The following is a 22,143-nucleotide window of genomic DNA, read 5'->3' as shown; positions in this document are numbered from 1 at the left end:
TTTCTGAGTTACGAGGAAAAAACTACTCAACTGATTATCATAACATTTTGTGGAAGGGTAGGGCATGACCTGAGGAAGAGAGCGTTGCGTTTTGGTGTGGATACGGATCAGTAGGCGGAAATGTTTGTCAAGATAGATTTTCCGAGAATAGTGTATGAAAGGAGCTAAGCAGGTTTGAATGACAGATATATGGGTGTGAGCTATTTGGTGCAGATCCAAATAAAAATCTGGATCTAGTGAATGTAAATGTGGTTTCATCAGGGCCATGGTGGTGGTATGTGCTCTCCGAGTGCAATTCTAGCCCTTGAGGTGATTGAAAATGAAAATAATCCATAGCAGAGCATGCCATAAAGATAACATGGCATAAAAGCCACGACCTTAGTGTAATGACGTATATTGTTATAGTGCTTTTTTCCCACAAAAAGGAAAATCATATCAAAATCATCTGTGGAAACTCCTCCTCCCTCTTCCTCTTCATTTTAGCTTTGAGTTTTGGGTATTTCCCACAAGACACCTTCATCCTTGCGGCTGTGCAACCTGACAGTCAGGACGTATAGGGTCCAACCAGGCCTCAGCAGTTCAAGGAATTCCAGTGTCCGTCAGCCGCAGGACACAGAACAGGGGGAGCAGGAGCAGCACATCCTACCTGCAGGTCCACACGTGTCTGGAGACATAGGCGTTGTCATTCAGCGCCATTGACCCTTTGACGTATTCACCGTCGGCAGTGTGTGTGTCTGGGTTCCAGCGCTCATTATGCCGTAAACACGCTGCTTCCACAAATACATCTTTCATCTGCAGCGTCTGTTGACTCTCCTCCACCTTTGTGCCTCTGCCCTTTCTGTCACTACAAGGTTATCTGCTCTGCTGCAACCGGAGGTGTTTGTGCGGAAAGTAACTATGGATGAGTAATGTCTGGTAGTCATTAAAAACAGCTTGGTAATTTGTCGTTGTACCGTCTCAACTGATATGATTTCTGTTATCATGTAGATTAGACAATAGATTGTATTTGACTTGTAGAGACGACAAAGCAAAGGCTTCAAATAGGTTTCGTGAATTTCAAAGAATACAAGGCCTGATTGTGCAGAGGTTAAGAAGTGTGTGAAATTGAGCTGCTGTGACTTTGGGGTCACAGCCCCGTGTCATCATGGCATTCTGGTGACCTCGCATGGAAGATGATACACTCGTCATTCAAATATCATCCTATCATAACCATTAAGGTTAACAGTTCAAATGTTTTGGTAGAGGGCACTGACACTTCTGTGGAAATACATCAGGAAACCCAACCCTGCATACCAATGTCATCACACACAGAAAATGTTCGACCACAAGTAACCTCTCACAGAAAACAAAAAACCCTGCAGTGTGTCACATGAAATGTTCTCTTTGCAGCAGAGGGCACACGGGGGAACACAGGTGCACGGACAAAGATATGGACACGTGACGAGGGACATCAAATTAATTCATCTGTCCATGGCTGCCCGCAAAACAAGATTGCTATTTCTCAATCGGATTACTCTTTCACAATAAAAGCACTGCAGCTCTAATTGTGGATGAGAAGCAGAGTCTGCAGTCCCCGTGGTCCTGATTTAAGCTGACCATGTACATTTGTCTGAACACACAGCAAAGTACCTGAAGATTGCTACCGGGACATGTGAAGCACTGCTCCCTGACTTTCTTAGAGAAATATTCAGGTAGAGGAATCTGATCCACATCGTTTCCGAATAGGCACAGACAAATAAAGCCATTTTCAGACCTGAATTCTTGAGAATACCTGTACTGGCCAGAACTTTCTCAAGAGATTGCCATTCATACGCGAACATTGAAGAAGGACATTCTCCACCAGGTGAGTGGGGGTGCAGCAGACAGAGGAAGGACAAAACGTTTTAATTCTGCAGTGGAGATCACAGGTTTTTGTTTACTGCAAAAATAAAACTGACTTGACATCTTTATCTTTATCCTTCTACATGTATGGCACAGCTTTTTCATACGGAGATTGTGTTTTTTTGTTTTTGTGTCTGTTGTATCTTCGAAACATCATCAATCCTCGCTCTCGGCATATCTCGCAAAGGCTCATTGGGACATTCTCCAGAGTTTTAATTAGGGGGCTGGCAGAAGAAACTCCAGAGGCTCTCACTCAGACCTGTGCAGATACAGCCCCTCCGGAGAATGTCAGGAGATTATCTGGATTTCAGTGTCCGTCTCAAAGAAGCTTCAGGGCTAAATGACAATGATGAATACGGTTCACATTTAGCAAATGTATCTGCCTCATGCAAATTTGCAATTATAGTAACACCAAGGCGGAACGGTGATGGGGAGTTTACTTCTGAATTTGTGGCTGTGGAGACGCACAAGCTTACATTAGTTTAACACAACGCAGCCAGGAGGCTTGCACCATCCCTGGTGTATTATATTCAACACATGACTAAATCTGATGCTGTTCACTGGAGTTCTGGGCCTCATCAAACGTCTGTGTGTGTCCATGTGGAGCAGAGTAATTCACGCTTCTACACTCTGCCTGCTCGATATGATATTCAGATGAAATACTAATGAGACAATCAATATTTCTCACTTAAAAGGATGGGATGTTACACTAATGTCTCTGCTTGATCGTTTTCATGCAGACAAGAATATCGTTTCAGCCACCGTGTGTGTTGGGTTTTTTGCTTGGTGTGCGGGACCGGTGGGAGTGGCAGCTTTCTTTCTCCCACTAATGATTAATGGGGCTGCCTGTGGAGGGTGTGATACACAACTTTGGTCTGAATGGGAAACCGGATCCAAACATGCGAGCGATGTGTCGCACTGCAACGCACACATTCTCATCACATTTCTGCCTCCTGGATTCCCCTTCATGTGGCGCCCCGAACATTTCTGCATTCCTCGCATTTCTGATCGCCGCTAATTCTCTAAGAAACCCCGGCGCTCAGACTTCACCAGTGTTGGGTTACCCATGCGTTGGCTGCCTCTTGATAAATGCCACATGAAGCCTGGGAAATACCCACGCGGGCCGCACTCTCTCTTCTCCTGTTGCTGTCAAACTCGGCAGCTAATTCTTTGCAGAAGCTGACATCAAGCGCTACCTGCTGCCAACTTAAACCTCTTTTATTTTACTCCATCTTTCAGCCCCTGTGAGAGCTGATGGCTTGTCACTGCGGCAGATCTCTCCACTACCTGCTTCGTGTGAGAGCTGCAGCTGGGGAGGATTTCACGCTGCTACAAATACCACTCTCGCTGGCGGGAGCCCTCTGGAACATCATCTTTTGTACATTACCAGCGCATATTCTAGGCAAGCACATATGGCATGATTAAAGAAGGTGCAACAATTCCCCCCCCCCCCCCCCCCACCCGTTCTTAAAACAAGAAACAGTCGTGAGACTTGCTTTCAGTCGAGAGCTGCAAACTGCAGTCCAGGCTGCAGCATTGATAAAAAAGAATGTTGTTTTTTCCAGCAGCAGAGCACTCCGGGCAATGTGTTTTTTTTTTCTCCAGCCCTTTTCTTGCACTAACTTCATAAGCAACCGACTTAATGAATTTGTCAGTGTTTGTGTTATTGTAATCCACCCTTGATATTGGAACTAATGGGATATGAAACATATACACATGCTTTTATTTAAGAATGAATAGAGCATAGAGACGTACCTGTGTTTGACCTTGACTTGCTGAGGTATGTATGTATCGAGCGCATGTGTTTGAACAGGAGGACTGCGTGTGTGTGTGTGTGTGTGTGTGTGTGTGTGTGTGTGTGTGGTTGTGTGTGTTTGTGTGTGTGTGTGTGTGTCTGTTCCTGATTGATCTGTTGATGTCGCTCGGAACAGAAAGAGCTGTTCGGCCTCCCGCAGCGTCAAGCAATCGATCGGTGTTCAGCCTCTGTTTCCGAGAAGCGGGAGGAAATGTCACAAAGCATCTTTTTGGCCCGAATGTGTGATCTATTCAGTGATGACTAAAAAGGGCTATTTTTAAATCAGTGTGAATCTATACCAATAGACCTGCTTTGTTCCTTACAGATAAGAGTGATCTCACTGGACGTATACTTGGATTAGATACTTAAGTCAGTCCACTCAGTGCATGAATTTCGACCATATATCTGAAATTACACTGCAGCTTTTGGGCCCTTAATGGAAATTATGCTATTGCTAGCTGCTTTCCTCAGGGGACTTGAAAATACATACACCGTCTTGTGTGCGCTGCCTGTTTCACACATTGTGGAAACTACGCAACCGTTTGAGAGAGCACTCTGTTTGTCCCTCCTATTCCACTCTGTAGCAAAGATGGCGAGTGTTGAGGGTGACAAGAGTCTATAATCCTGATTGGAGCGGCAATCACTCAGTGGCAGTGCTATTGGTTCGTCGACAGGAAGTGAGGGGGGAAGGAAAGGAGGAGCAGGGTGCCAATCATCGCCCAACAACTGCCCTCCTCCGAGATGTGGGCTATAAAAACAGCCAGGGATACACACACACACACACACACACACACACAGAGACACACACCGGGCTGTTGATGCATCATCAGATCATTGTTCTATTCCTGTCCCAGCAGGAGAGGGGCTGCTCAACACCCATCGCCATGTCATTATTTAGCTTTGGGAATCAACAGCGGAGGAGATTAAACCTTGCTGCCACCCGTGACCAGAGACGACGCCACAGGTGGCTCCTTTCTCTCCCTCCATTTCCCATCATGCCTTCATCTCCTCGAACTCCTCCGAGGTGCTAGTGGGAGTGACGACGAGGAAACAGCAGCTGCCAAACCGCTGATAGAGAGAGAGGGAGCGAGAGAGCGAGAGGGGACGCACCGAGGGACGGCAAATGACGGCTGGAGACAAAATAGGAGCAGCTGTGAGCGGCCCAAACAGCTGATCAAGCACTGATAACTTCAGACTGTGTAAAAGGAAATCAGAGAGGCCTCCGTCCAACTGTAGGAATTTTTGAGTGACACTGACCATAAACCTACACACTTGGCCACACCTCAGGTCCACTTCATAACAGCCTCCAGACGGCCACAGCTACAATACAGCACTGGATAAACCTTCAGTGTACAATGCTAACGTCTTGTGGTTTTGGCCTAAGGCTTTTGTGTGTGTGTCTGTGTGTGTGTGCAGTGCATGTATACGTCTGATGTGTTACGTCTCACACAGCACCTGTGGCCTCATTCTTCGAAGCTCACATACTGGCTGACTGACACCCTGTTAAGACTGGTTCAATGTCAGTTGGTGTGTGTGTGTGAATGTGTGTGTGTGTGTGTGCCGGTGTCGCGTTTCAGACAAGGTGGGCAGCCACACACAGAACAGGGCACAGACAGTCTGTGGGCTGTTTTGAGCACCGGCTCCTTATTAAGCTGTAGCCTCATCCAGCCCTACTGACCCCAATACCTCTGCTTCCATGTTCCACCAGTGGGGGGGATCGTTCATCATGGCAGGAAATTCGACCCATTAAAGTCATTTTTCCCCTGTCTTGCCTCAGAGTAAGCATGTTAACAGGAGGAGAAAGCCTTCTCTCCGATTTCTCAGTGTGGTTAACAAAAGGTCTCAAAACTCCCCTCAACCAGAGGTAACCTCATCCAGGTGAAGCCCCTCTCCTCTTCCTCTCTTCCATTACCCCCTCCTGCCCTGCAAACCCCCTCTGGACCCGTCCGCAGCTGTGTGAGAGTGTCACTCACTTCACACAGAGGCCGCCCCCCCCCCCCCCCCCCGGGGCCGTTTTCGGTGGGAGAGTTGGAGTCCCGGTGCTCTGACAGGTCCGCTGAGCGCAGGTGAGAGCATCTCCACCCGCTAATGGACGGAGCCGGAGAGCTGCAGGCTTAACCAGCGCGCCTCTGCCCTAACCTGACTGACAGCTCCCAAGCACATCATCCCCTTCCGCAGACAGCTGAGACCTTAGCTCCTCGGGCAGTGATGGTGCACGTGACGAGCGCTCACGCACGGCAGAAATGAGCACCTACCTCACATCAATTTGTGTTGTGTATGCTGCTTTTGAAAGGGTCGCTGTTTCCAAATAACAGAAATAGCTGGTGCTGCGGAGGCCGAGCTCACCACAGGGTGTTTTCCATGTGTTGTCTTTTCACATGTAAACACCAGTTTACCGGATGGAAAGAACCTAGTGTCTTACCACGTCATTGGGTCTCACGAGTGTGGAGAGTTTCTAATTATGTCTATAGTGCTTAATGCGTCCCCTCTCTTACCCGCAGTACAGTTTCCTAATTGGTCCCATTTTTACCAGTATGATTCCTATCTCGTATAAAGTTTATTATATTAAATTCTGGGGGGACAAAAAGTGCTGAATGTGAAGCAATTTTCTTCAAAAACAATTACATTTATATTGATTCATTAGCATTTATTATATCAACTTTACCAACTCTCCAACAAAACTTAGTGAAGAATGTGGTATGGGTCAGGAAAGAACTCTGTTTTTTGGAAATCTTTGTGAAATTAGTTTCAAAATCCCAAGTCAAACATTAAACATTATCAAATGCTACTTCTAAAAAAAAAAAAAAAAAAGACAACAGACATGTTTTGCAGTGCAGCAATCGAAATGGAAATACGGCAGCAGGTCATGAGGCTCCTCCTTTGCTCGCTGAGGCGAGTATTTCCAAAAAGAAAACAGCTTATGAGTAATGTTTAGATATGGGACATTTTTCATTCCAGTAGTTCTGATCAAGAGCCAAAGAAAAGGCTCAAAACTCTACTTTTCTCTTTACCTTAACCAGATCAGAATTCACCAGAGGGATTCTGACTCAGGCCGGTGTTTATTCTGCGACTCTGATCCTGCAGTTTGTGGTCAGTGTGTTTTTTTTTTTTATTTATAAAATGTGTGAGGGTGACCTGGCAGCGGAGGAAGAGAGAGAAAGCACCAGCACACACAACGCCCACTGGCTATAAAACACATACGTGGGCAGTTTGCATTCCCAGGTGCACAAAAGCTGCCTGGACAGAGGCAGCAGAGGGAAGGCAGAGCCGGCCTGGCCTGCAGGTGCTCACAGAGGCAGGGATTGTTCCCTCCAGAGAAGGAAGCGGGCGGTAAGGGGTGCTTACTGTAAACATGCACACGCACACACTGACACTCTCCCTTCCAGCGCCCTGATCACATCAACCTCCCAACCTCGTCTTCACATCCAGCCTCCCCGTCTGCGCCCACCCGCTCTCGCGGCGCTCGGCCTGGGACACCCGGCATTCCTCAGGCCGGTGTGAGAGAGAGAGAGAGAGGTCGCCGGGGGATCAGGGGCCAAGCGGAGTCTGAGCCCTGACAAGCCGGGACCGGCCAGACGAACGGAACACAAAGCACCGCTGCTTTTAGCCAGACTGAGGGCTTCTCGGAGACCTGCAAACGCAGACGGTGCAGAGGGCAAATCAGCTACACATGCCGCTCAACCGACATGCTGTGTGTGTTGAAGAGTGCGCGTGAGCCTGGGCCAGTGTGAGGGTGTGTGTAGCCTAAATAATGAGCCAAGACAAAGAGAATTAAGAGTCAAACGCCCTTTGCAGCTTCCTGTTTCGTGTGGCGATTTTATACCGAGCAGACTTCACCTGGAAAAGTGTGTTTTCAAAAATACCGGCACGCTGTGGGTTGAAAAACTCAGAATGGCTCTTTTCTCACCCTTAGTTGTTGCCTGAGTGGAGTTTTATTCACACATCAGAAACGTTAGGATGTGAAATAAAACTGTCACTTTGAGTTGTTTGGCTAGACAACAACAAAATCATGAATGACATGGATGTGAATAGAGGCGATAGAAGCTTAAGATTCACAATTTGAGCCAAACTGTCTGGAAATGATGAAATGGCTTATTCATTGAAAAGCCAACAGGAATCACAACACTGATTTCTTTCTCCTGGCTGATATTTTTGTCCTCAACACGCCATTCATCTCACCTTGCCTTAACCCAGCAGAAACATCAAGTGACGGAACAAACACTGGGCTGTATTCTTTCACCCGCACGCTCACAACTGCCTGCCCGCCCTTTCAATGGCACTTTGTGTGGCCGCACGTTTGAACGAGTCCGAGGGAGACGGGCTCCAGTCCTCCAATGAGAGGCCTTTGCTAAGGTATCTCTCTCTAAAAGGTGATATTCACTGAGGTCCAGAGTGGAGCAGGAAACCCTGCCCTGCAGCCAGAAGGGCTCTAGACACTCCGGGTACATGCAGGCAGGCGCTGAGGAGAAGGGCTCGTCTGGCTGCTGACTTTGTTTTGCTTTCAGATGACCTGCCCTGTCACCGCTGCTGCTGTGAGGAAACACTGCAACCAAAACACCCTCGCTTAAACCCGCCTGCGAAGATCTGTCGTTAAAGAAATGTAACCAGCTTCTACTTCAATATATTTCTAAAGTTCTACAAACTGAGCACGTATTCCATTTTGCAGTGTCGAGATACTCAACAATCCAATGCTGTGCTTCAAATGACTGCAGCCTTTCACATGGTGCTGCAAATAAATTCTGTGAAGGTCAAAATAATACCCTACTTTGTTGCCATAGTTGTATATTTAGCATTACACTCCAATAACATTGTCTGACTCACAATAGACGGTTAAAACAACATTCTTTTAATGATCGTAGTCCCCACACCCAACTGATGTTGACTCAAGCAACACACAAAAAGATTTATAAAACATCTTTCATTCAAGCACATCTGCTTCCCATCACCTTTAAATAAACTTTATTCGTTTAATCAGTCGCCCTCTATAATGAGTCATCTAGAACAATCTTGAAGGATTGAGAACCAAGTCTGAATGGTTTTGAAGCCTGCAATTGTGGCACATTATTACAGAGGAAGAGAAGATCGATGAGAGGTATAAGTAAGTCATAACTTGATTCATCAACAACTCCATAACGTGCAGCACTTCCATTTGCAAACTGAGCCATCGGTATCTCCTGCGTTTCAGTTTTGAAACACAGAAACGTTCGAGTTACACAATGATGACCTTCATCATGCGGACAATGTGTTAAGCCGATCAGCTAACCATTTTCACAGGTGTTATTACGGGATTAAAGGTCTTACCTGTTTGCAACAGGCCCATTCCGCTGTCAGTGACGTTGTAGTGCCGCTGGATGTCGAGCAGGACACCTGAACACAGGAGGAGAGGGAACAACATCAATAGACTGAATAACAATCATAATCACAGGTATTGAAACAGGCATCTGTCTTTGACTTAAAGTGAATAGAATCCTGGGGGTATGATCGTCTTTTGTTGCTTGTGATTGTTGTTGGATGTGGTGGCTTGACAGCACTCAGGGGCTCATTCACTTAACATCCCTGCACAGCAGTATAATATCCCTGATAAGTGCTCTCCTGGCTGCCGGGCAGGGCTAAACTTAGCTGTTAAATCATATTTTCCACAAAAACAAACAATACTCTTTCCCCACAAATTATGTCTCATCAACACAGCTCGGACAAACAGCTCCTGTACAGTGATATACAAATATCTGTATCTTTCCTTTTAATGCATTTGAGTAGAATTTTCTTATTTTGCCATATTGAGCGCCACCTTTCCAACATCAAGACAGATTTCCTAAATGAAAGGGACAGTAACAAAGAAAAGACGATTCCTCCCGCTCGACAGACGTGACAGGGCCAAAATGAAACAGTCAGAGCGAGACTCGACTGCAAAGAGGGGCGGCGCAACAACATGGAAGACAGTGATGAATCAGCTAGTCAATCAAGCAGAGCTACAGAAAACTTCCCACCCCCGGCCTTATTTAAATTCGAAAAACTTCATTGACACATTGTACAGATTTCAGATTTGACAGATTATTAAAGCTCAGAGATCTGGTTTTGCTTTACCCCTGTTGTGGGTTTGGTTTCAGTTTGCTTTGAAACAGGCAGTAAGAGGGGAACTCATACTTTGAATATATTTCAAGGCCTGTACTTTTATACCTTTACTTGAGAAAAGAGGTTGAATCAGTGCTCATACATTTACTTGAGTAACGAAAGTCTGTACTTTTTCCCTCTGGTAACAGCAACAACATGACTTTGCTCCACTGTGAGAAACCACGCGATACTTGAAACTCACTCTGTCAGTGTAAACCAACAGGAAGCTCACATACTGTGCATGACTCTCATAGCTTAATGAAGCACATGACACCTGATGCTAGGCCAAAGGTACGACAGGGGACACGCACCAACAGCTGAATCTCTGCTCGTCCCTAAACTATGACTTGTGAAACATCGCAAACCTTTTAACACATCATAAACATCAGAAGATGAAGAAGATCACAGGGCGATAAAATTAGGGTTAAAGAAATTCCTCTACGGCTAGCTTACAATTTCAAACTTCAGTGAACCAGAAGCAGCACGTCTCATCAAATGAATCCTGCTCCTCTCGGGAACTCCAGCTCTGCGAAAGTTCAAAGTCTCTCTCTCGTATGTTATTTTATTTTTGTGAAATCTCTATCGGGGAAGTGCTTGCAGTCCACATGCAATTTTGGCGTGCTAGGCAATGCTGTGAAACTGGCAGGCTGCTCCTGGGGAATTGCAACGCAGCTCATGAAAATGGAACAGCGGCATGACTAACATTTTAAAAAGCCGGCAGCCTCTGATCTGTCTGCTCCTTCGCTCTGAGCCCTGCAGAACCGGGCATAACCTGACCTCGAGTCTACTGCTACACTCAGACATAACTCGTCCATATTGTCCCAGTCGACTCGGAGCGAAGAAAACAGCCGAGCATGTAAATAACCACCCTCAACATAATGCAAGTTGTTGATTCTCTTGTTCCTCCACATTGGCACGGCGTGTCTGTTTGTCAACATGGAGCCGAGCGGGTTTTAAAGGCGGCTCGCAGGTTGGACTGTGACTTGGAGCAAATCAGATTCCTGTCATCTGAGTCAAAGCACCTGCTCACATTCTTTGTTTAAGAGATGTGCTCGCTGCTCCTTGTCGTCTTTCCCTATTATGATGACTTGAGTCAAGGGTGCTCTCATGCTAGTTATCATCACCCAGTTTCAATGAAACCGACAGTTCAGTCACATACACGTTCAAAATAAACACACTGATTTGGTGAGTCACCCTGGCTTTGTCATGTGGTCAGGGCACTTGTTGTGAGCAGTTCCCACAGCTGCCCCAGCACATAGAGAGGCAGTCAGTCCTCGATTCCACGCAGGTGTGACTTAAATACTTACCTCCGCCCAGGAGGTTATGTTTTCATCCCAGTTTGTTTGTTTGTCTATTAGTTAGTAGAATTATCTAAAAACTACTGGATGGATCACCACAAAACTCGATGGAGGGATGCCACTTGGGTCAGGGATTTTCTTAACAGGACGTTTTTTCAAAATGTTCGTGATTTCTCAAAAGAATAACTCATGGAACTTGATTAAACAAAATCAACATGTTTAGGGGACTGATCCTTATGATTGTGTGCCATCCAGATAAAGATCCAGATGTATTAAATATAATTTTGCTTCACAAGGAGATTGTTGGACCTTGGCGGAGGTATGCACTCTCCTCATACCCAGCCCAATTCAGGGTGAATCAGTGATGTAATCAGCACCTGACATCACATGTTTACATCACAGATCACACATTAACATTTCTTCGATAAACTTGACTCTTTGAGTCTTTGTCCGGGGGGGGGGGGCTCCAGATAAGAAGGCCTGTGAGGGTTTGCTGAGCTGATCAGCTGTCCGTGTCATCACACACTGAGGCAAGCACACACTTAATACCACTTGTTACCACATCACATCAAGTTGTCAACCCTACATGGCCTTGGTCGACAGGTTGGCTGTTAAAAACAACCCCAAACAAAGGATCGGCCCGTCCAACAGCGACAACAGTGTCCGACAGTTTACTGTACAACAGCAGCTGTACTCGTAATTGGCCTGGAAGGAGCGCACAGACACTTATGCACAGCCTGCTGGGGGGGGGGGGGGGGGGGGCTCCTGTGGCAGATGGCGGAGCGTCCCTCCTGGACAGAGTCTGCGTTTGCCTGAGCCACACCCGTCTACACTTGCCACGCGATTATCACACAATAATAAAGGTAGAGTTGGCAAAATGTCATTTCACTGTAAGCTCAGAAAAAAAACTTGTGTGGTGGTTGAGATGAACTGTTATTATATACTCAGCAGTTTGTATCCCAGTGGATGTGTATCCATTTAAACAAGTGGTGGGAGTCAGGTCAAATCCTCAGTGTTTACTGTACCAGATTCATGTACAATGGGCTGTGTAATGTACTGTGCTAATCTGTGCGGGATTAGAGCGAGCCAGCAGCTCTGTGTTTGTGTAGCAGTGTATCGCAACTATCCTCTCTGTTCTCAATGAGCCTTTTCACTTCATCTCTCCCCCCATCATCCACTGTCCTCCAGCCGCATCTCTTCTTTTTACTCAGTGAGGCTGAGATACATGTTTTTGGCCTGTCCTGATAACACAACAACTGTGTCCTCGAAATACAGAGGGACTCGGTGATGTATCCGAGGACGAGGCACTCACAACCCTCGCTCAAGCTGGCAGCGCCCGGTTCAGTTGCCATGGCAACGCGGTGCGGGCACTCAAGGAGAGTCCAAGAGAGAAAGGTCAAGAGACCACAAAGGAACTCGGCGTGTCCAGATCTCCAAACTGCCTCTTTGTCCTCCTCACTGCAGCTGCATGCATCCATGAGAACGTCTCTTTACAGGACATCTCTCTCAGTCACACTCAGGTGGTCTGAAATCACACCGGTGATTAGAGCGTGGCAGAAACACCTCGTACGACACCATAGCAACAGTGAAGACGAGTGATATTTCACATTGTGGCTACACCTATAGCTCACCACTGCCATCGTGACAACGCAGCACACACAACCCAGAGGATTCATTTAATTGAACAATGTTAATGAGCTTATCAAGTCTCAGGGCTTCCGGGGGGGGGGGGGGGGGGGGGGGGGTCTGTGTGTATCCGAGCGTGATGCCAAGCAGGAAACATCGCAGGAATGTGGCTCTTCCTGACTGCACAGCACAATAACACCAGGTACGTCCATGTCCATTCAAGGTAGCAGCGCTCACAATCATCCTCTCCCTCCCTGATGTGCTGGACACTCCCTTGGTTTAGCTTTATGCAAAAAATGATATCATGAACAAGCTTAATGGAATGGGTGAATAATCAGGCCTGAGTGTCTCTGCTGGTTTTTAGGTAACTCATCAACCAGCCGGTTAGTTCGCCTGCTTGTCCGTCCAGCCTGTATTGTGTCTTTCACTTTCCAGCCACCAAGACAATGTGCATACGGAGACTTCCTGTACCAGAACCACTCTTCCTACATTTGACTCTTAGATCATCATTAAACTTTTGCCAGTCGTAATTTTGGGTCCAGCTCCTGCTCCACCCGCAACAATATCTCTGTCACACACAAAAATAACTTCAACCACTCAAACAAGAAAGCCCGTAGGCAGCGATGAAGTCTACATCAATGATCCCTCAAATAACCTTTGGTGACATCAACTTCAAAACCAAAATAATTTATAAAAAGTAAGCTGTGACGTCCTAGTTATGTAAACAAGCCGTTTTACATGTACATGAGGATACATGTAAGATAATCCACATTTTGGAAGGTGTTTGTACAAATCTCTGTTTTAGTGGCCTCAACCACAGTTTGCATGTGGCAAGAGGCCCAAACATTAAGGATAAAACTAGTTTTTAAAAATATCTGCATTGGGGTGGACAGGGTATTGTGACCTTTTAGAGCTCTTTCATGAATTTATTGTGAGCTGTACATACTCGTGGCTGAAGTGAAAACACAGAGCTTCTACGTCGGGGGCGAGCGAGGAGCTTGACACTCATTCCACCCTCTCATGAAGTTCTCCTTTATGACCCAAGTGTTCCTTAAAAAGAACTCACCCAAAATGGCGAATGTAAACAAACCACAAATGCTGCATTTAGAGCGATGAATGGTGAATGATCATTCTTTGATACGAATAGGACTCTCTTTCAGTCTTTCCTCTTCCATTATAAGGCCTCCAGTATGTCCATTTACTCCAGTAAGTTAATTTACTGTACAGACAAAGATTTAAAGCTGCAGAAAACTGGGACTGCTCTCCCCTACAGCATCATGTATGGAAAAAAAAAAAAAATACATTATTACTCTCACTTAACATGATAGTGAGTGTGATACAGAGTGAACATTTAATTTACAAAACAGAATGCTGTTTTTGCCAAGGCCAGATTCTGCGCAGTGATGCACGCTGCCAGGATTGCTCCTATGGGACCACCATACACATCACAAACACACCGTAAGTGAACAAATCCACACACAATGCCACACCCCTCACAACCACACACGCACACACACAGGACTACATCAGCTTAGAGGGGACAGATTTCCTATCAAATCCCCAAAAGAGCAGGGTGGATCTCTGGCCCCTCTGCTTCTATTTCTGCTCAGATAAACTAGGCTAGGAGGAAGGAGAGAATAGCAGACCAATTTAACTGTGATGGCTGTCGGTGAGAGAGGGAGAGAGAGAGAGAGAGAGAGAGAGAGAGAGAGAGAGAGAGAGAGAGAGAGAGAGAGAGAGACAACGAGAGGAGTCATGAGAGGAAGAGAAAGAAATACAGTAGATGCCGGCTGCATCAGGTCAGTCAAGGCTGTATTGGATTTGCAAAGCATATGTTTCCATTGTTTATATATATATATATATACTGTGTGTGTGTGTGTGTGTGTGTGCATGTTCCCCTTTCCCCTGGTTTCACTGTGTGTCAGAGTGAGCGGGAGCCAATGGATGGAAGTCATTCATTCTGGCCAGAGTGCGGCAGGCAGCGGTGAGCTGCTCTGCTGATGTGGCCAGATCCTTCCCCCTCCATTCCTGCAAAGGGGGTGATTCCTTTTCATGTGTCACCCCCCCCTTCAGTATAAATAGTCTGAGAAAGGAAGGGGGGGGGGGGGGGATATAATGAGGAGAAGGTGTCTTTTCTGGTTGTTCTTGTGACCAAACTTTCTGGATCGGAGTGTGTGAGACACAGTGAGAAACAGTGTGGGGGGACCCAGCAGCAGCAGCAGGGTACAGAGACAGGCCCCGGGCTGCCGAGCGCCTCAGACTGCATCGGGGAGAAAGGTGACCACAAAAATGCCCGACTGCGGCCGGCGGGCTCCTGACCGACTGCTCTCCTCCCTTGCTATGTGGCCGCAGTGGGTGGGGGAGCTTCTCTTTCCATTCCACTTCCTCTCCCTGCTACACAGAAAGGAAACGTGCTGCAGATGTCGGAGAAACAGTGTAAGGGGTTGCCGGCACGGGAGGGCTGCAGAGCCGGTGAAATCAAATCAACAAGAGGCGAGGAGTGTGTCTGTGTGCGCTGCAAAGTTCAACTCCTGCTTCTCTGTGGGAAGCACATCAAAGACACAACACCGCAGTGAACCACTTGTGTTGTACACCATGTGAGAAATACAGTAGTATTCTTCTGTTTGGATGCTGCTGTGTGGGCATGAGAAAAAAGGAGGTGTACATCAGAGAGCTATTGATTAAAAGGCTTCCTATGGAGTTTTCGGACAGCAATGCCTTTTACGAGCTGGTCTACGTTTAGTTTTTTGTGATACACACTGCTGGCAAGCAAACATAATAGTAAACAATTCACAATTCAAAGAAATATGTCTTTACATGACTATATGAAAACGGAAAAGGGCAGCATCACATTCAGGCACTGAGAGAGAACTCAAACCTGCAAAGTTTGTATTGAAATTGGCTTAAGGCCTATTCATTATGGTTAGACTGCCTTATTGAGAGTATTGCACTGATATCATTTTTGTTATTTACACTAGAATAAGAAGAGGGTCAGTTAATGCGTAAAGAGTGTTGGTGTCATGTGTCCTGTGAAGCCGTGTTCATTCTGACTCTAATGCTGCGTCCAAAAAATGTAGTAGGAAGACAGTAGAGGGTTTAATGATTAATATGTCGCACAATGTTAATTGTTAAATGAAAATTAGTTTTGTTACATTTCTGATGCAATGACAGCTCAACAGTGGGGTTATTAGGTTGGGCTATTACAGTTACATCGTTGTGTACCATGATACAGGATGGAAGACGTTTACATAATGGTTTTGTCTCTTTGAGTTTTCCACAGATGGATGCATCATTCAAACTGCACTTCCTGGATTTGTATATCCTCTTCTCAGTATGAATCTGTCACCAAGTAGGTCCAAATGGGAAAATGCATCTAATACTTTTGGTTTCAGTTGTCTTTTAGTTGTTTCATTGTCTCTTTTTTTATTTTGCCTTATCAAGGGTCAACTAAACATTATGAGTTTTAGTTTCATAAAACCTTTTTCCCACTATTTTTAAAGCTGATTGTGAAAATAAAACATTCAACAATGATTCAAACATTTCTATGCAACCAAAGACGACACAAACAAAAGTGTAATTAAAACATTATGTTTCATTTCTTACTGCTGTGCTTATTCTGGTGTGGATACCACCACTACACCACTGTCATGCACCCAAGATGAATAAATTCCAATCGGAGCGTGCAGTGTGTGAAGACGCCGCTGTTCCACCGACACAACCACCATTACATTTGAGACAGCTTTCACTCTAATCTCCTAAATTTGTGACGGCCAACTGTGGTAATGAATGAAATTAAAATGCCTGCGGGTTTGCCAGCGTTACCACTTTGATTAAAGGGGTTTTTTTTCCAGCTAATTTTCTTTCACTAATCAAAAGCTTAAATTCAGCCCAACGGTCACGGTGCATTAGTCCCAGCCAGTACGTGCTAAATATTTGATGGTAGTGGAGAGGATGCACAGTGAGGCAGCGAGGGAGCAGACTAAACCTATAGGTCATCAATATTACATGCTGGTGGTCGCCCACTTGTTCGTATGAGATGAGTGCATTAGACGTATTGGGAGGAGACGCAGTGAAGCGGGGCAAAGGTATTTGAGATGAGATGAGAGTGTAGTGACTTCCAGGGGATCTCAGTGGGCTGCACTCGTTCACACCAGCGTCTCTCAGGAATACTGAGCAGCAGCTCAACTCAACCTTGAATCTGAGTCTGATGGGGTGTAATTTAGGTGGTATTTGGGAAAAAGAGCCACATAATCCAGAGAAAATCAGAGGCTTAAAGTGTGTTTTACAGAGAGGTGATATAATGTCTGTGTGGCCCTTTTTAGAAAAAAGCCCCAAAGTTTTTATTCAATACAACTGAGTCTAACCATCAAAACCTCCGGCATTCTTAAAGAACTAGCCCGAGATGCCACTTTGTCTTTTATTCATCCGACCTGAGATGTGTATTTTAAAGCAGGAAATCAACGCAGGATGAAATAATGAGCTCTCAGGTTTTCAGACAGCTGACACATTAATTAAAAGGTCAAACACCCGCAAGCTCCCGAACACTTGGAATGTGCTGAGGGTCAATTTGCTGCTGCACTTGGTATCAACAGCTGGGAGCAAAATGCAAATGTCAACATGATAACATGCTCGCAATTGCAATGCTGATGTCCGGCAGATAACGATGTAAACCAATTAGTTTGTCGAGATGGCATGATAACACTTGCGAATTTAAATACAAAGTATAGATTTGACCAAATGATAGCGCTAGATAAAGAATTTTGAGAATTGGGTCGATAACATTGTTATCATAATCAAAACAATAACCACTATTTAATTTAACTTCAGATAGATTCTATACCTACTTAGGAAACCCATTGCACTCTAAGTCACACTCACTGAGCGGGATGCAAGGTGTTTTCGTTCTGCTGTGCACTTGTCTTGTGTATGGTCTGAATGTTAATCTGAGTAAAGTTCATCTTAAATGCTAAATTCCGTCTGCACCAAATACGCAAACAGACCCATCAGGCCTACTGATTTAACAAACACACATTCAACATCCTTACACTAACAACGTCTCTCTTATTTCAATTATGTAAATGTGGGATGATGTTAATGTAGGGAAGGCGCATCCATTAAAAAGGACAAAGGATATAAAACAGGTATGAGTCCACTTACATTACTGTGTGAGTGTGTGTGTGTTTGTGTGTGTGTGTGTGTGTGTGTGTGTGTGTGCATTAGTGTGCACACGCAAATCTCAACCATGCAGTATAATCCCACTGCCTTTTTTATATAACTGTGTGGAGGATTAAATTCATTATGTAGTGTATTTTAATGAGATTTCATTTCTCCGCTCTCACTTTCTCCTCTGGTCTCTGTGCGGTTTTAGGAGGTTGACGGGAATCCAATATGGGGGGGGGGGGGGGGGGCACTGAAACATCTTGCTTCATAATTATCATAAACTGTAAGAACCGTCAAGACAAGCTCCGCCAGATTAGTATACTTAATGACACCCATTTACACAAGGCGTGTTTTAATTACTGAAAGATAACGGAGAATTCGCTACAATGCTGTTAATATATTCTCTGAAATACTTCACCCGGCGACTTCAAATATTTCTGTGTTCTCTGCCTTGCACCTGACTCACCGTCTTCATCCTGGACTCAACCACAGTGTGAGCTGCAGTGCATCATGATGAGATGTCCGCGGGCGGCAAACTGACAGTGCACATCTCAGTGCTTCTTACTAAAAAGAGAGGGGGCAAAATGACCCCGAGCCATGAGGCATGAGCCATTTCTCATTTTCAGCTCAATTTAACAAGAAACTGCTATTCTTCTCTGGGTTATCTAACTTTTGTCCAAACCTATTCATTCAGTTCATCAATACACAAATCTGTGTGAAAATGGCTCTGAAAAATACCCAATTTAGGTAGAAATTGATTTAAATTCTCAAACAAATTGATTATTTTCAGTGAAAATGCATGAATAAAATAAGAGAACTTGACAAAAACCAATGACTCTTGCAGATCCTGTCGTCCCCTACTTCAATGGCGTAGCTAATGGGATCTATCTGTCACTGCTCTAGGAGAGGTAGCAGTTAGGCCCTATACACTCTATACCCTAATAGCTTCCTAAACACTATAATGACTCCCTGGTGTTTAGAAATGTATAAATAAATCCTGTATTTATATCGTCAGGCTTCCTCCTGAATTCCTGTCACAGCTTCAGCCAGAGGAGAAGTGCAATCAGACATGTAAAAGCATATTAATTCAAATGTTGTCTAAGTGACCACTGCACACACACACACACAAACACACACACACACAGACACACACAGACACACAGCCCATTATGTACAGAAGCAAGCATCCCATTGCCGCCCGGACGCTGTGTCTTCATTTGAGGAGCATATGTCGAGATAATTTCCAAGTCAATTTCATCCCGGCTATGGGAGATGGAGTTTCAGGTTCATCCTTCACTGTCTCATGAATTAGATATGCATCTCATTACTCCCTCTGCTATTTCATCAAACACTCTGAGAAACCCAAATATGTCTTTTCGCACAAACTCATAACGAATAAGCCCAGGAGCCATTTTGTACGTTCAGTGCAGGGAGATTATTATTAAAAACAAATGGATTTCTTTGATAATGTGTTTGAACTAATTTTGAGTGAAAAAAGAAGCCTGAGCCTGATTTTGAAAAAGTAAACTCGGGAACTTTTCAGTTCAGCAGGTCATCCAACAGAAGTGACCTTATAGGGTAATTTGTCCTTAATTAGACCCAAAGGAGAATACCAATGGCGGGCGTGCCACACCTCTGTTGCCATGGTAACACTAATGATCTCACATTTAATGATAATAATAGAATAGTGTAACTTGTAATAAGCCTCTTGCACAGATGACCTTTGGGTTGTGTTCTTTAACGAGACAAGCGTGTCAATCAGGCTTCTCAATGAGCGAGGTGTGACTTCGCGGTGAGTTTGAGTTCTTCTTGGCGTGGGAAAAACCAAGACACCTTCTTTCTCTCTGACTTCCTCCACATACCAGGCCTGTGTCATTAAAGAACAGCCCACATACCTGCAGCCCAGAGCACAGAGCCCAGCCTCAGGCTTTCATCTGTCTCTGAACAATAACATGCAGATGAGTTTTTCCTCTGTTGTGCTGCCCGGGTACAGGGCAAGTGCAGAAGGCTGCAGTGATGACAGAAACAAACCCTGAACCACAGCCCTGTATCATTTTATTCCACAGTCAACAACACATTCAGCCAAATATTATAGTACTTTATGTCCTGAGTTATAAATTTACAAGAGATCAATCTTTTTGAAGTGGTGCGATAACAGGCTGCAGAGCTCAGCATTTCATGGGTGCTGAAGAATCAAAAGAATGCTGTGATAATCCAGTCAACCTTTCTGGCGTAAAACAAACATCTTAACTGCACCTGCCGTGCATATTCTCCCACAGAGCAGGTGGGCACAGAAAAACACAAATGCAAAAAGTCTGCTTGCCTGCAGATAAAGCTGTGCGATAACAAAATCTTTAGTTTACCAGCTGCATATGCACATATATGTGTTGTTCCTGCACAGCGCTCATGTGCTGGAAAGACAAACCCAATGACACATTCACACAGGAATTCAATCCTAAGTGTGAAGCCCTTACAGCAGAAAAACTCTAGCTGCAAGTGTGTGTTTCCACCTCTGACCCCGGGTATTAACAGAAAGTCAGAAGTCTTTGAGAGAGGTCACAGCCCTCGTTCAAACCCTGCTGCTCCCCACAAACACAGTAACCCCTACGCCAAAAAAACAACTGATGAAAGTCCAGCCGCAATCTCATCGAGCTCTGACAACAAGACAGATGAAAGCTAACGCACAAACACACACAAGGCTTCATCCAGGGCCGGATTGGCGGATATAGAAGATTACATAATCCCTCTGCCAGGCTCCACTATTTACTCTATCACATGTAAATGGGGGGAGAGATTACATTTTAGTCAAGAAGGAAGGCTTTTCAAACACAGGGCAGCTGTAAATAAGCCCTCTAAATATTATTACAACATCTGAGGGAGCTTCCAGGAGCGGAGAGCTAATATTACTTCTAGCTGCGGGGTCACAACCGCTGGGTGTAGCTTGTGCCGCCAACAAGTCAATATTAGATTTCCAGTTCTCTCAAGAGCAACTTGTTGATGTGTCATAGAGAGAGAGGGGGGGGGGAAATCCAATTTCACTGATCCCAGGACACCACAGTTTCATCAATTGTGAGAAAAATCAAAGCTGCTGTCATGTTGATCAAAATCCAGTGTTTCTGTACCTATATATGTGTGTGTGTGTGTGTGTGTGTGTGTGTGTGGGTGGGTGTGAGTGTATTTGAGCGTGAGTGTAATCACAAGGATACAAAATAAATAGCATTTTCTTCTATTCCCATTTCATCTTCATATTTATCAGTGGTCTCTGCTATAGCACTTAGGGAGGGAATCATTTGAATATGACCTACACAAGACATTTTACTTTTTGGTCTGCTTTTTCTGTGTGTGTGTGCGTGTATGTTTGTGTTTGTGTGTGTGGGTGGGTGGGTGTGTGCGTGTGTGCATGTGTGTGTACGTGTGTTGAAATGGATGTGAATGTCACAGGCTGTTGGTGGCTGGAGGAAAGGGAAATTTACAGTTTGGTCCGAGCAGTGAAAAGGTCATTCGTCTGAAAGGGGGGAAAAAAGGTCTATGTGACGTGTTTTTCATTGTTCTATACAAAGAAAATACCTCACACTGTTTTCTCAGCTTTATCTGTGACGCCGTTGGACGTTAATATCATAAAAAAGCAATGATTTTTACTTAAGAAGCTCCAACACCTCCTTGTTGAAGTTTGCTGTGATAAACAAACGGAATGCAGGGAGTTGGGAAACCAAATTCTTTCCTCTCACATATTTCCGAGCAGGGATGATCTTTTATTTGACGGGGTGTCAAACAGAGTAAAGGGCTCAACACATTTCATATCTATCCTCTTTCCTTGCCAGTTGCCTGAGGAGGTGAATTCTAGCTTGGCCTTCAGTCCAAGTCTTCTTATGGGACAGGAAGGGAGCGGGACGGTTGTACCATTTGGGAAGTCTGTTTGGAAGAGAGACTGGTTGAATCCCTGTGCTCCCGCTCATTACTCATGATTGCTGTCACTGCCGCATGTCTGAAAAAACTGACCTTAGCAGATACTGTCTTTATCACAGGGCTGTAAATCCTAAAGTAAACTCTTTGCACCGCTGCCCCGCCATGACGTCCATCCACGCTCCTCTGATGACAAAGGGGAGGTCAGTGATTATCAGGCTACCACTCAACTTCACACCAAAGTTCAACAGGCAGCTTGAGCGAGCACTGTCGTCTTTGGCAAGCCACTGGAAGTGGAAAGATAAGACGTGGTGTGGGACTTTGTTCTTAATGGATGTACGGGAGTTTGTGCACAGGAAGTATGCTGTT

The 22,143-nt window shown here is 45.1% G+C and overlaps 1 protein-coding gene across 2 annotated transcripts in view; it reads right to left on the bottom strand.

Moving 5' to 3' along the window:
* Positions 1–22,143, bottom strand: part of spns2 (SPNS lysolipid transporter 2, sphingosine-1-phosphate) — a 66,191-nt gene that overhangs the window by 37,382 nt on the left and 6,666 nt on the right. For both annotated transcript variants that reach the window (XM_062406014.1, XM_062406015.1), the window contains exon 2: positions 8,978–9,043. In XM_062406014.1, the coding sequence (XP_062261998.1) occupies positions 8,978–9,043 (66 nt within the window). The remainder of the gene's footprint in view (positions 1–8,977; positions 9,044–22,143) is intronic.

This window comes from Platichthys flesus, chromosome 15 (assembly GCF_949316205.1).
Source record: "Platichthys flesus chromosome 15, fPlaFle2.1, whole genome shotgun sequence".
Lineage (NCBI taxonomy): Eukaryota > Metazoa > Chordata > Actinopteri > Pleuronectiformes > Pleuronectidae > Platichthys > Platichthys flesus.
Note: the sequence above shows the minus strand (reverse complement) of the source record. Positions and strands in the feature narration are given on the sequence as shown.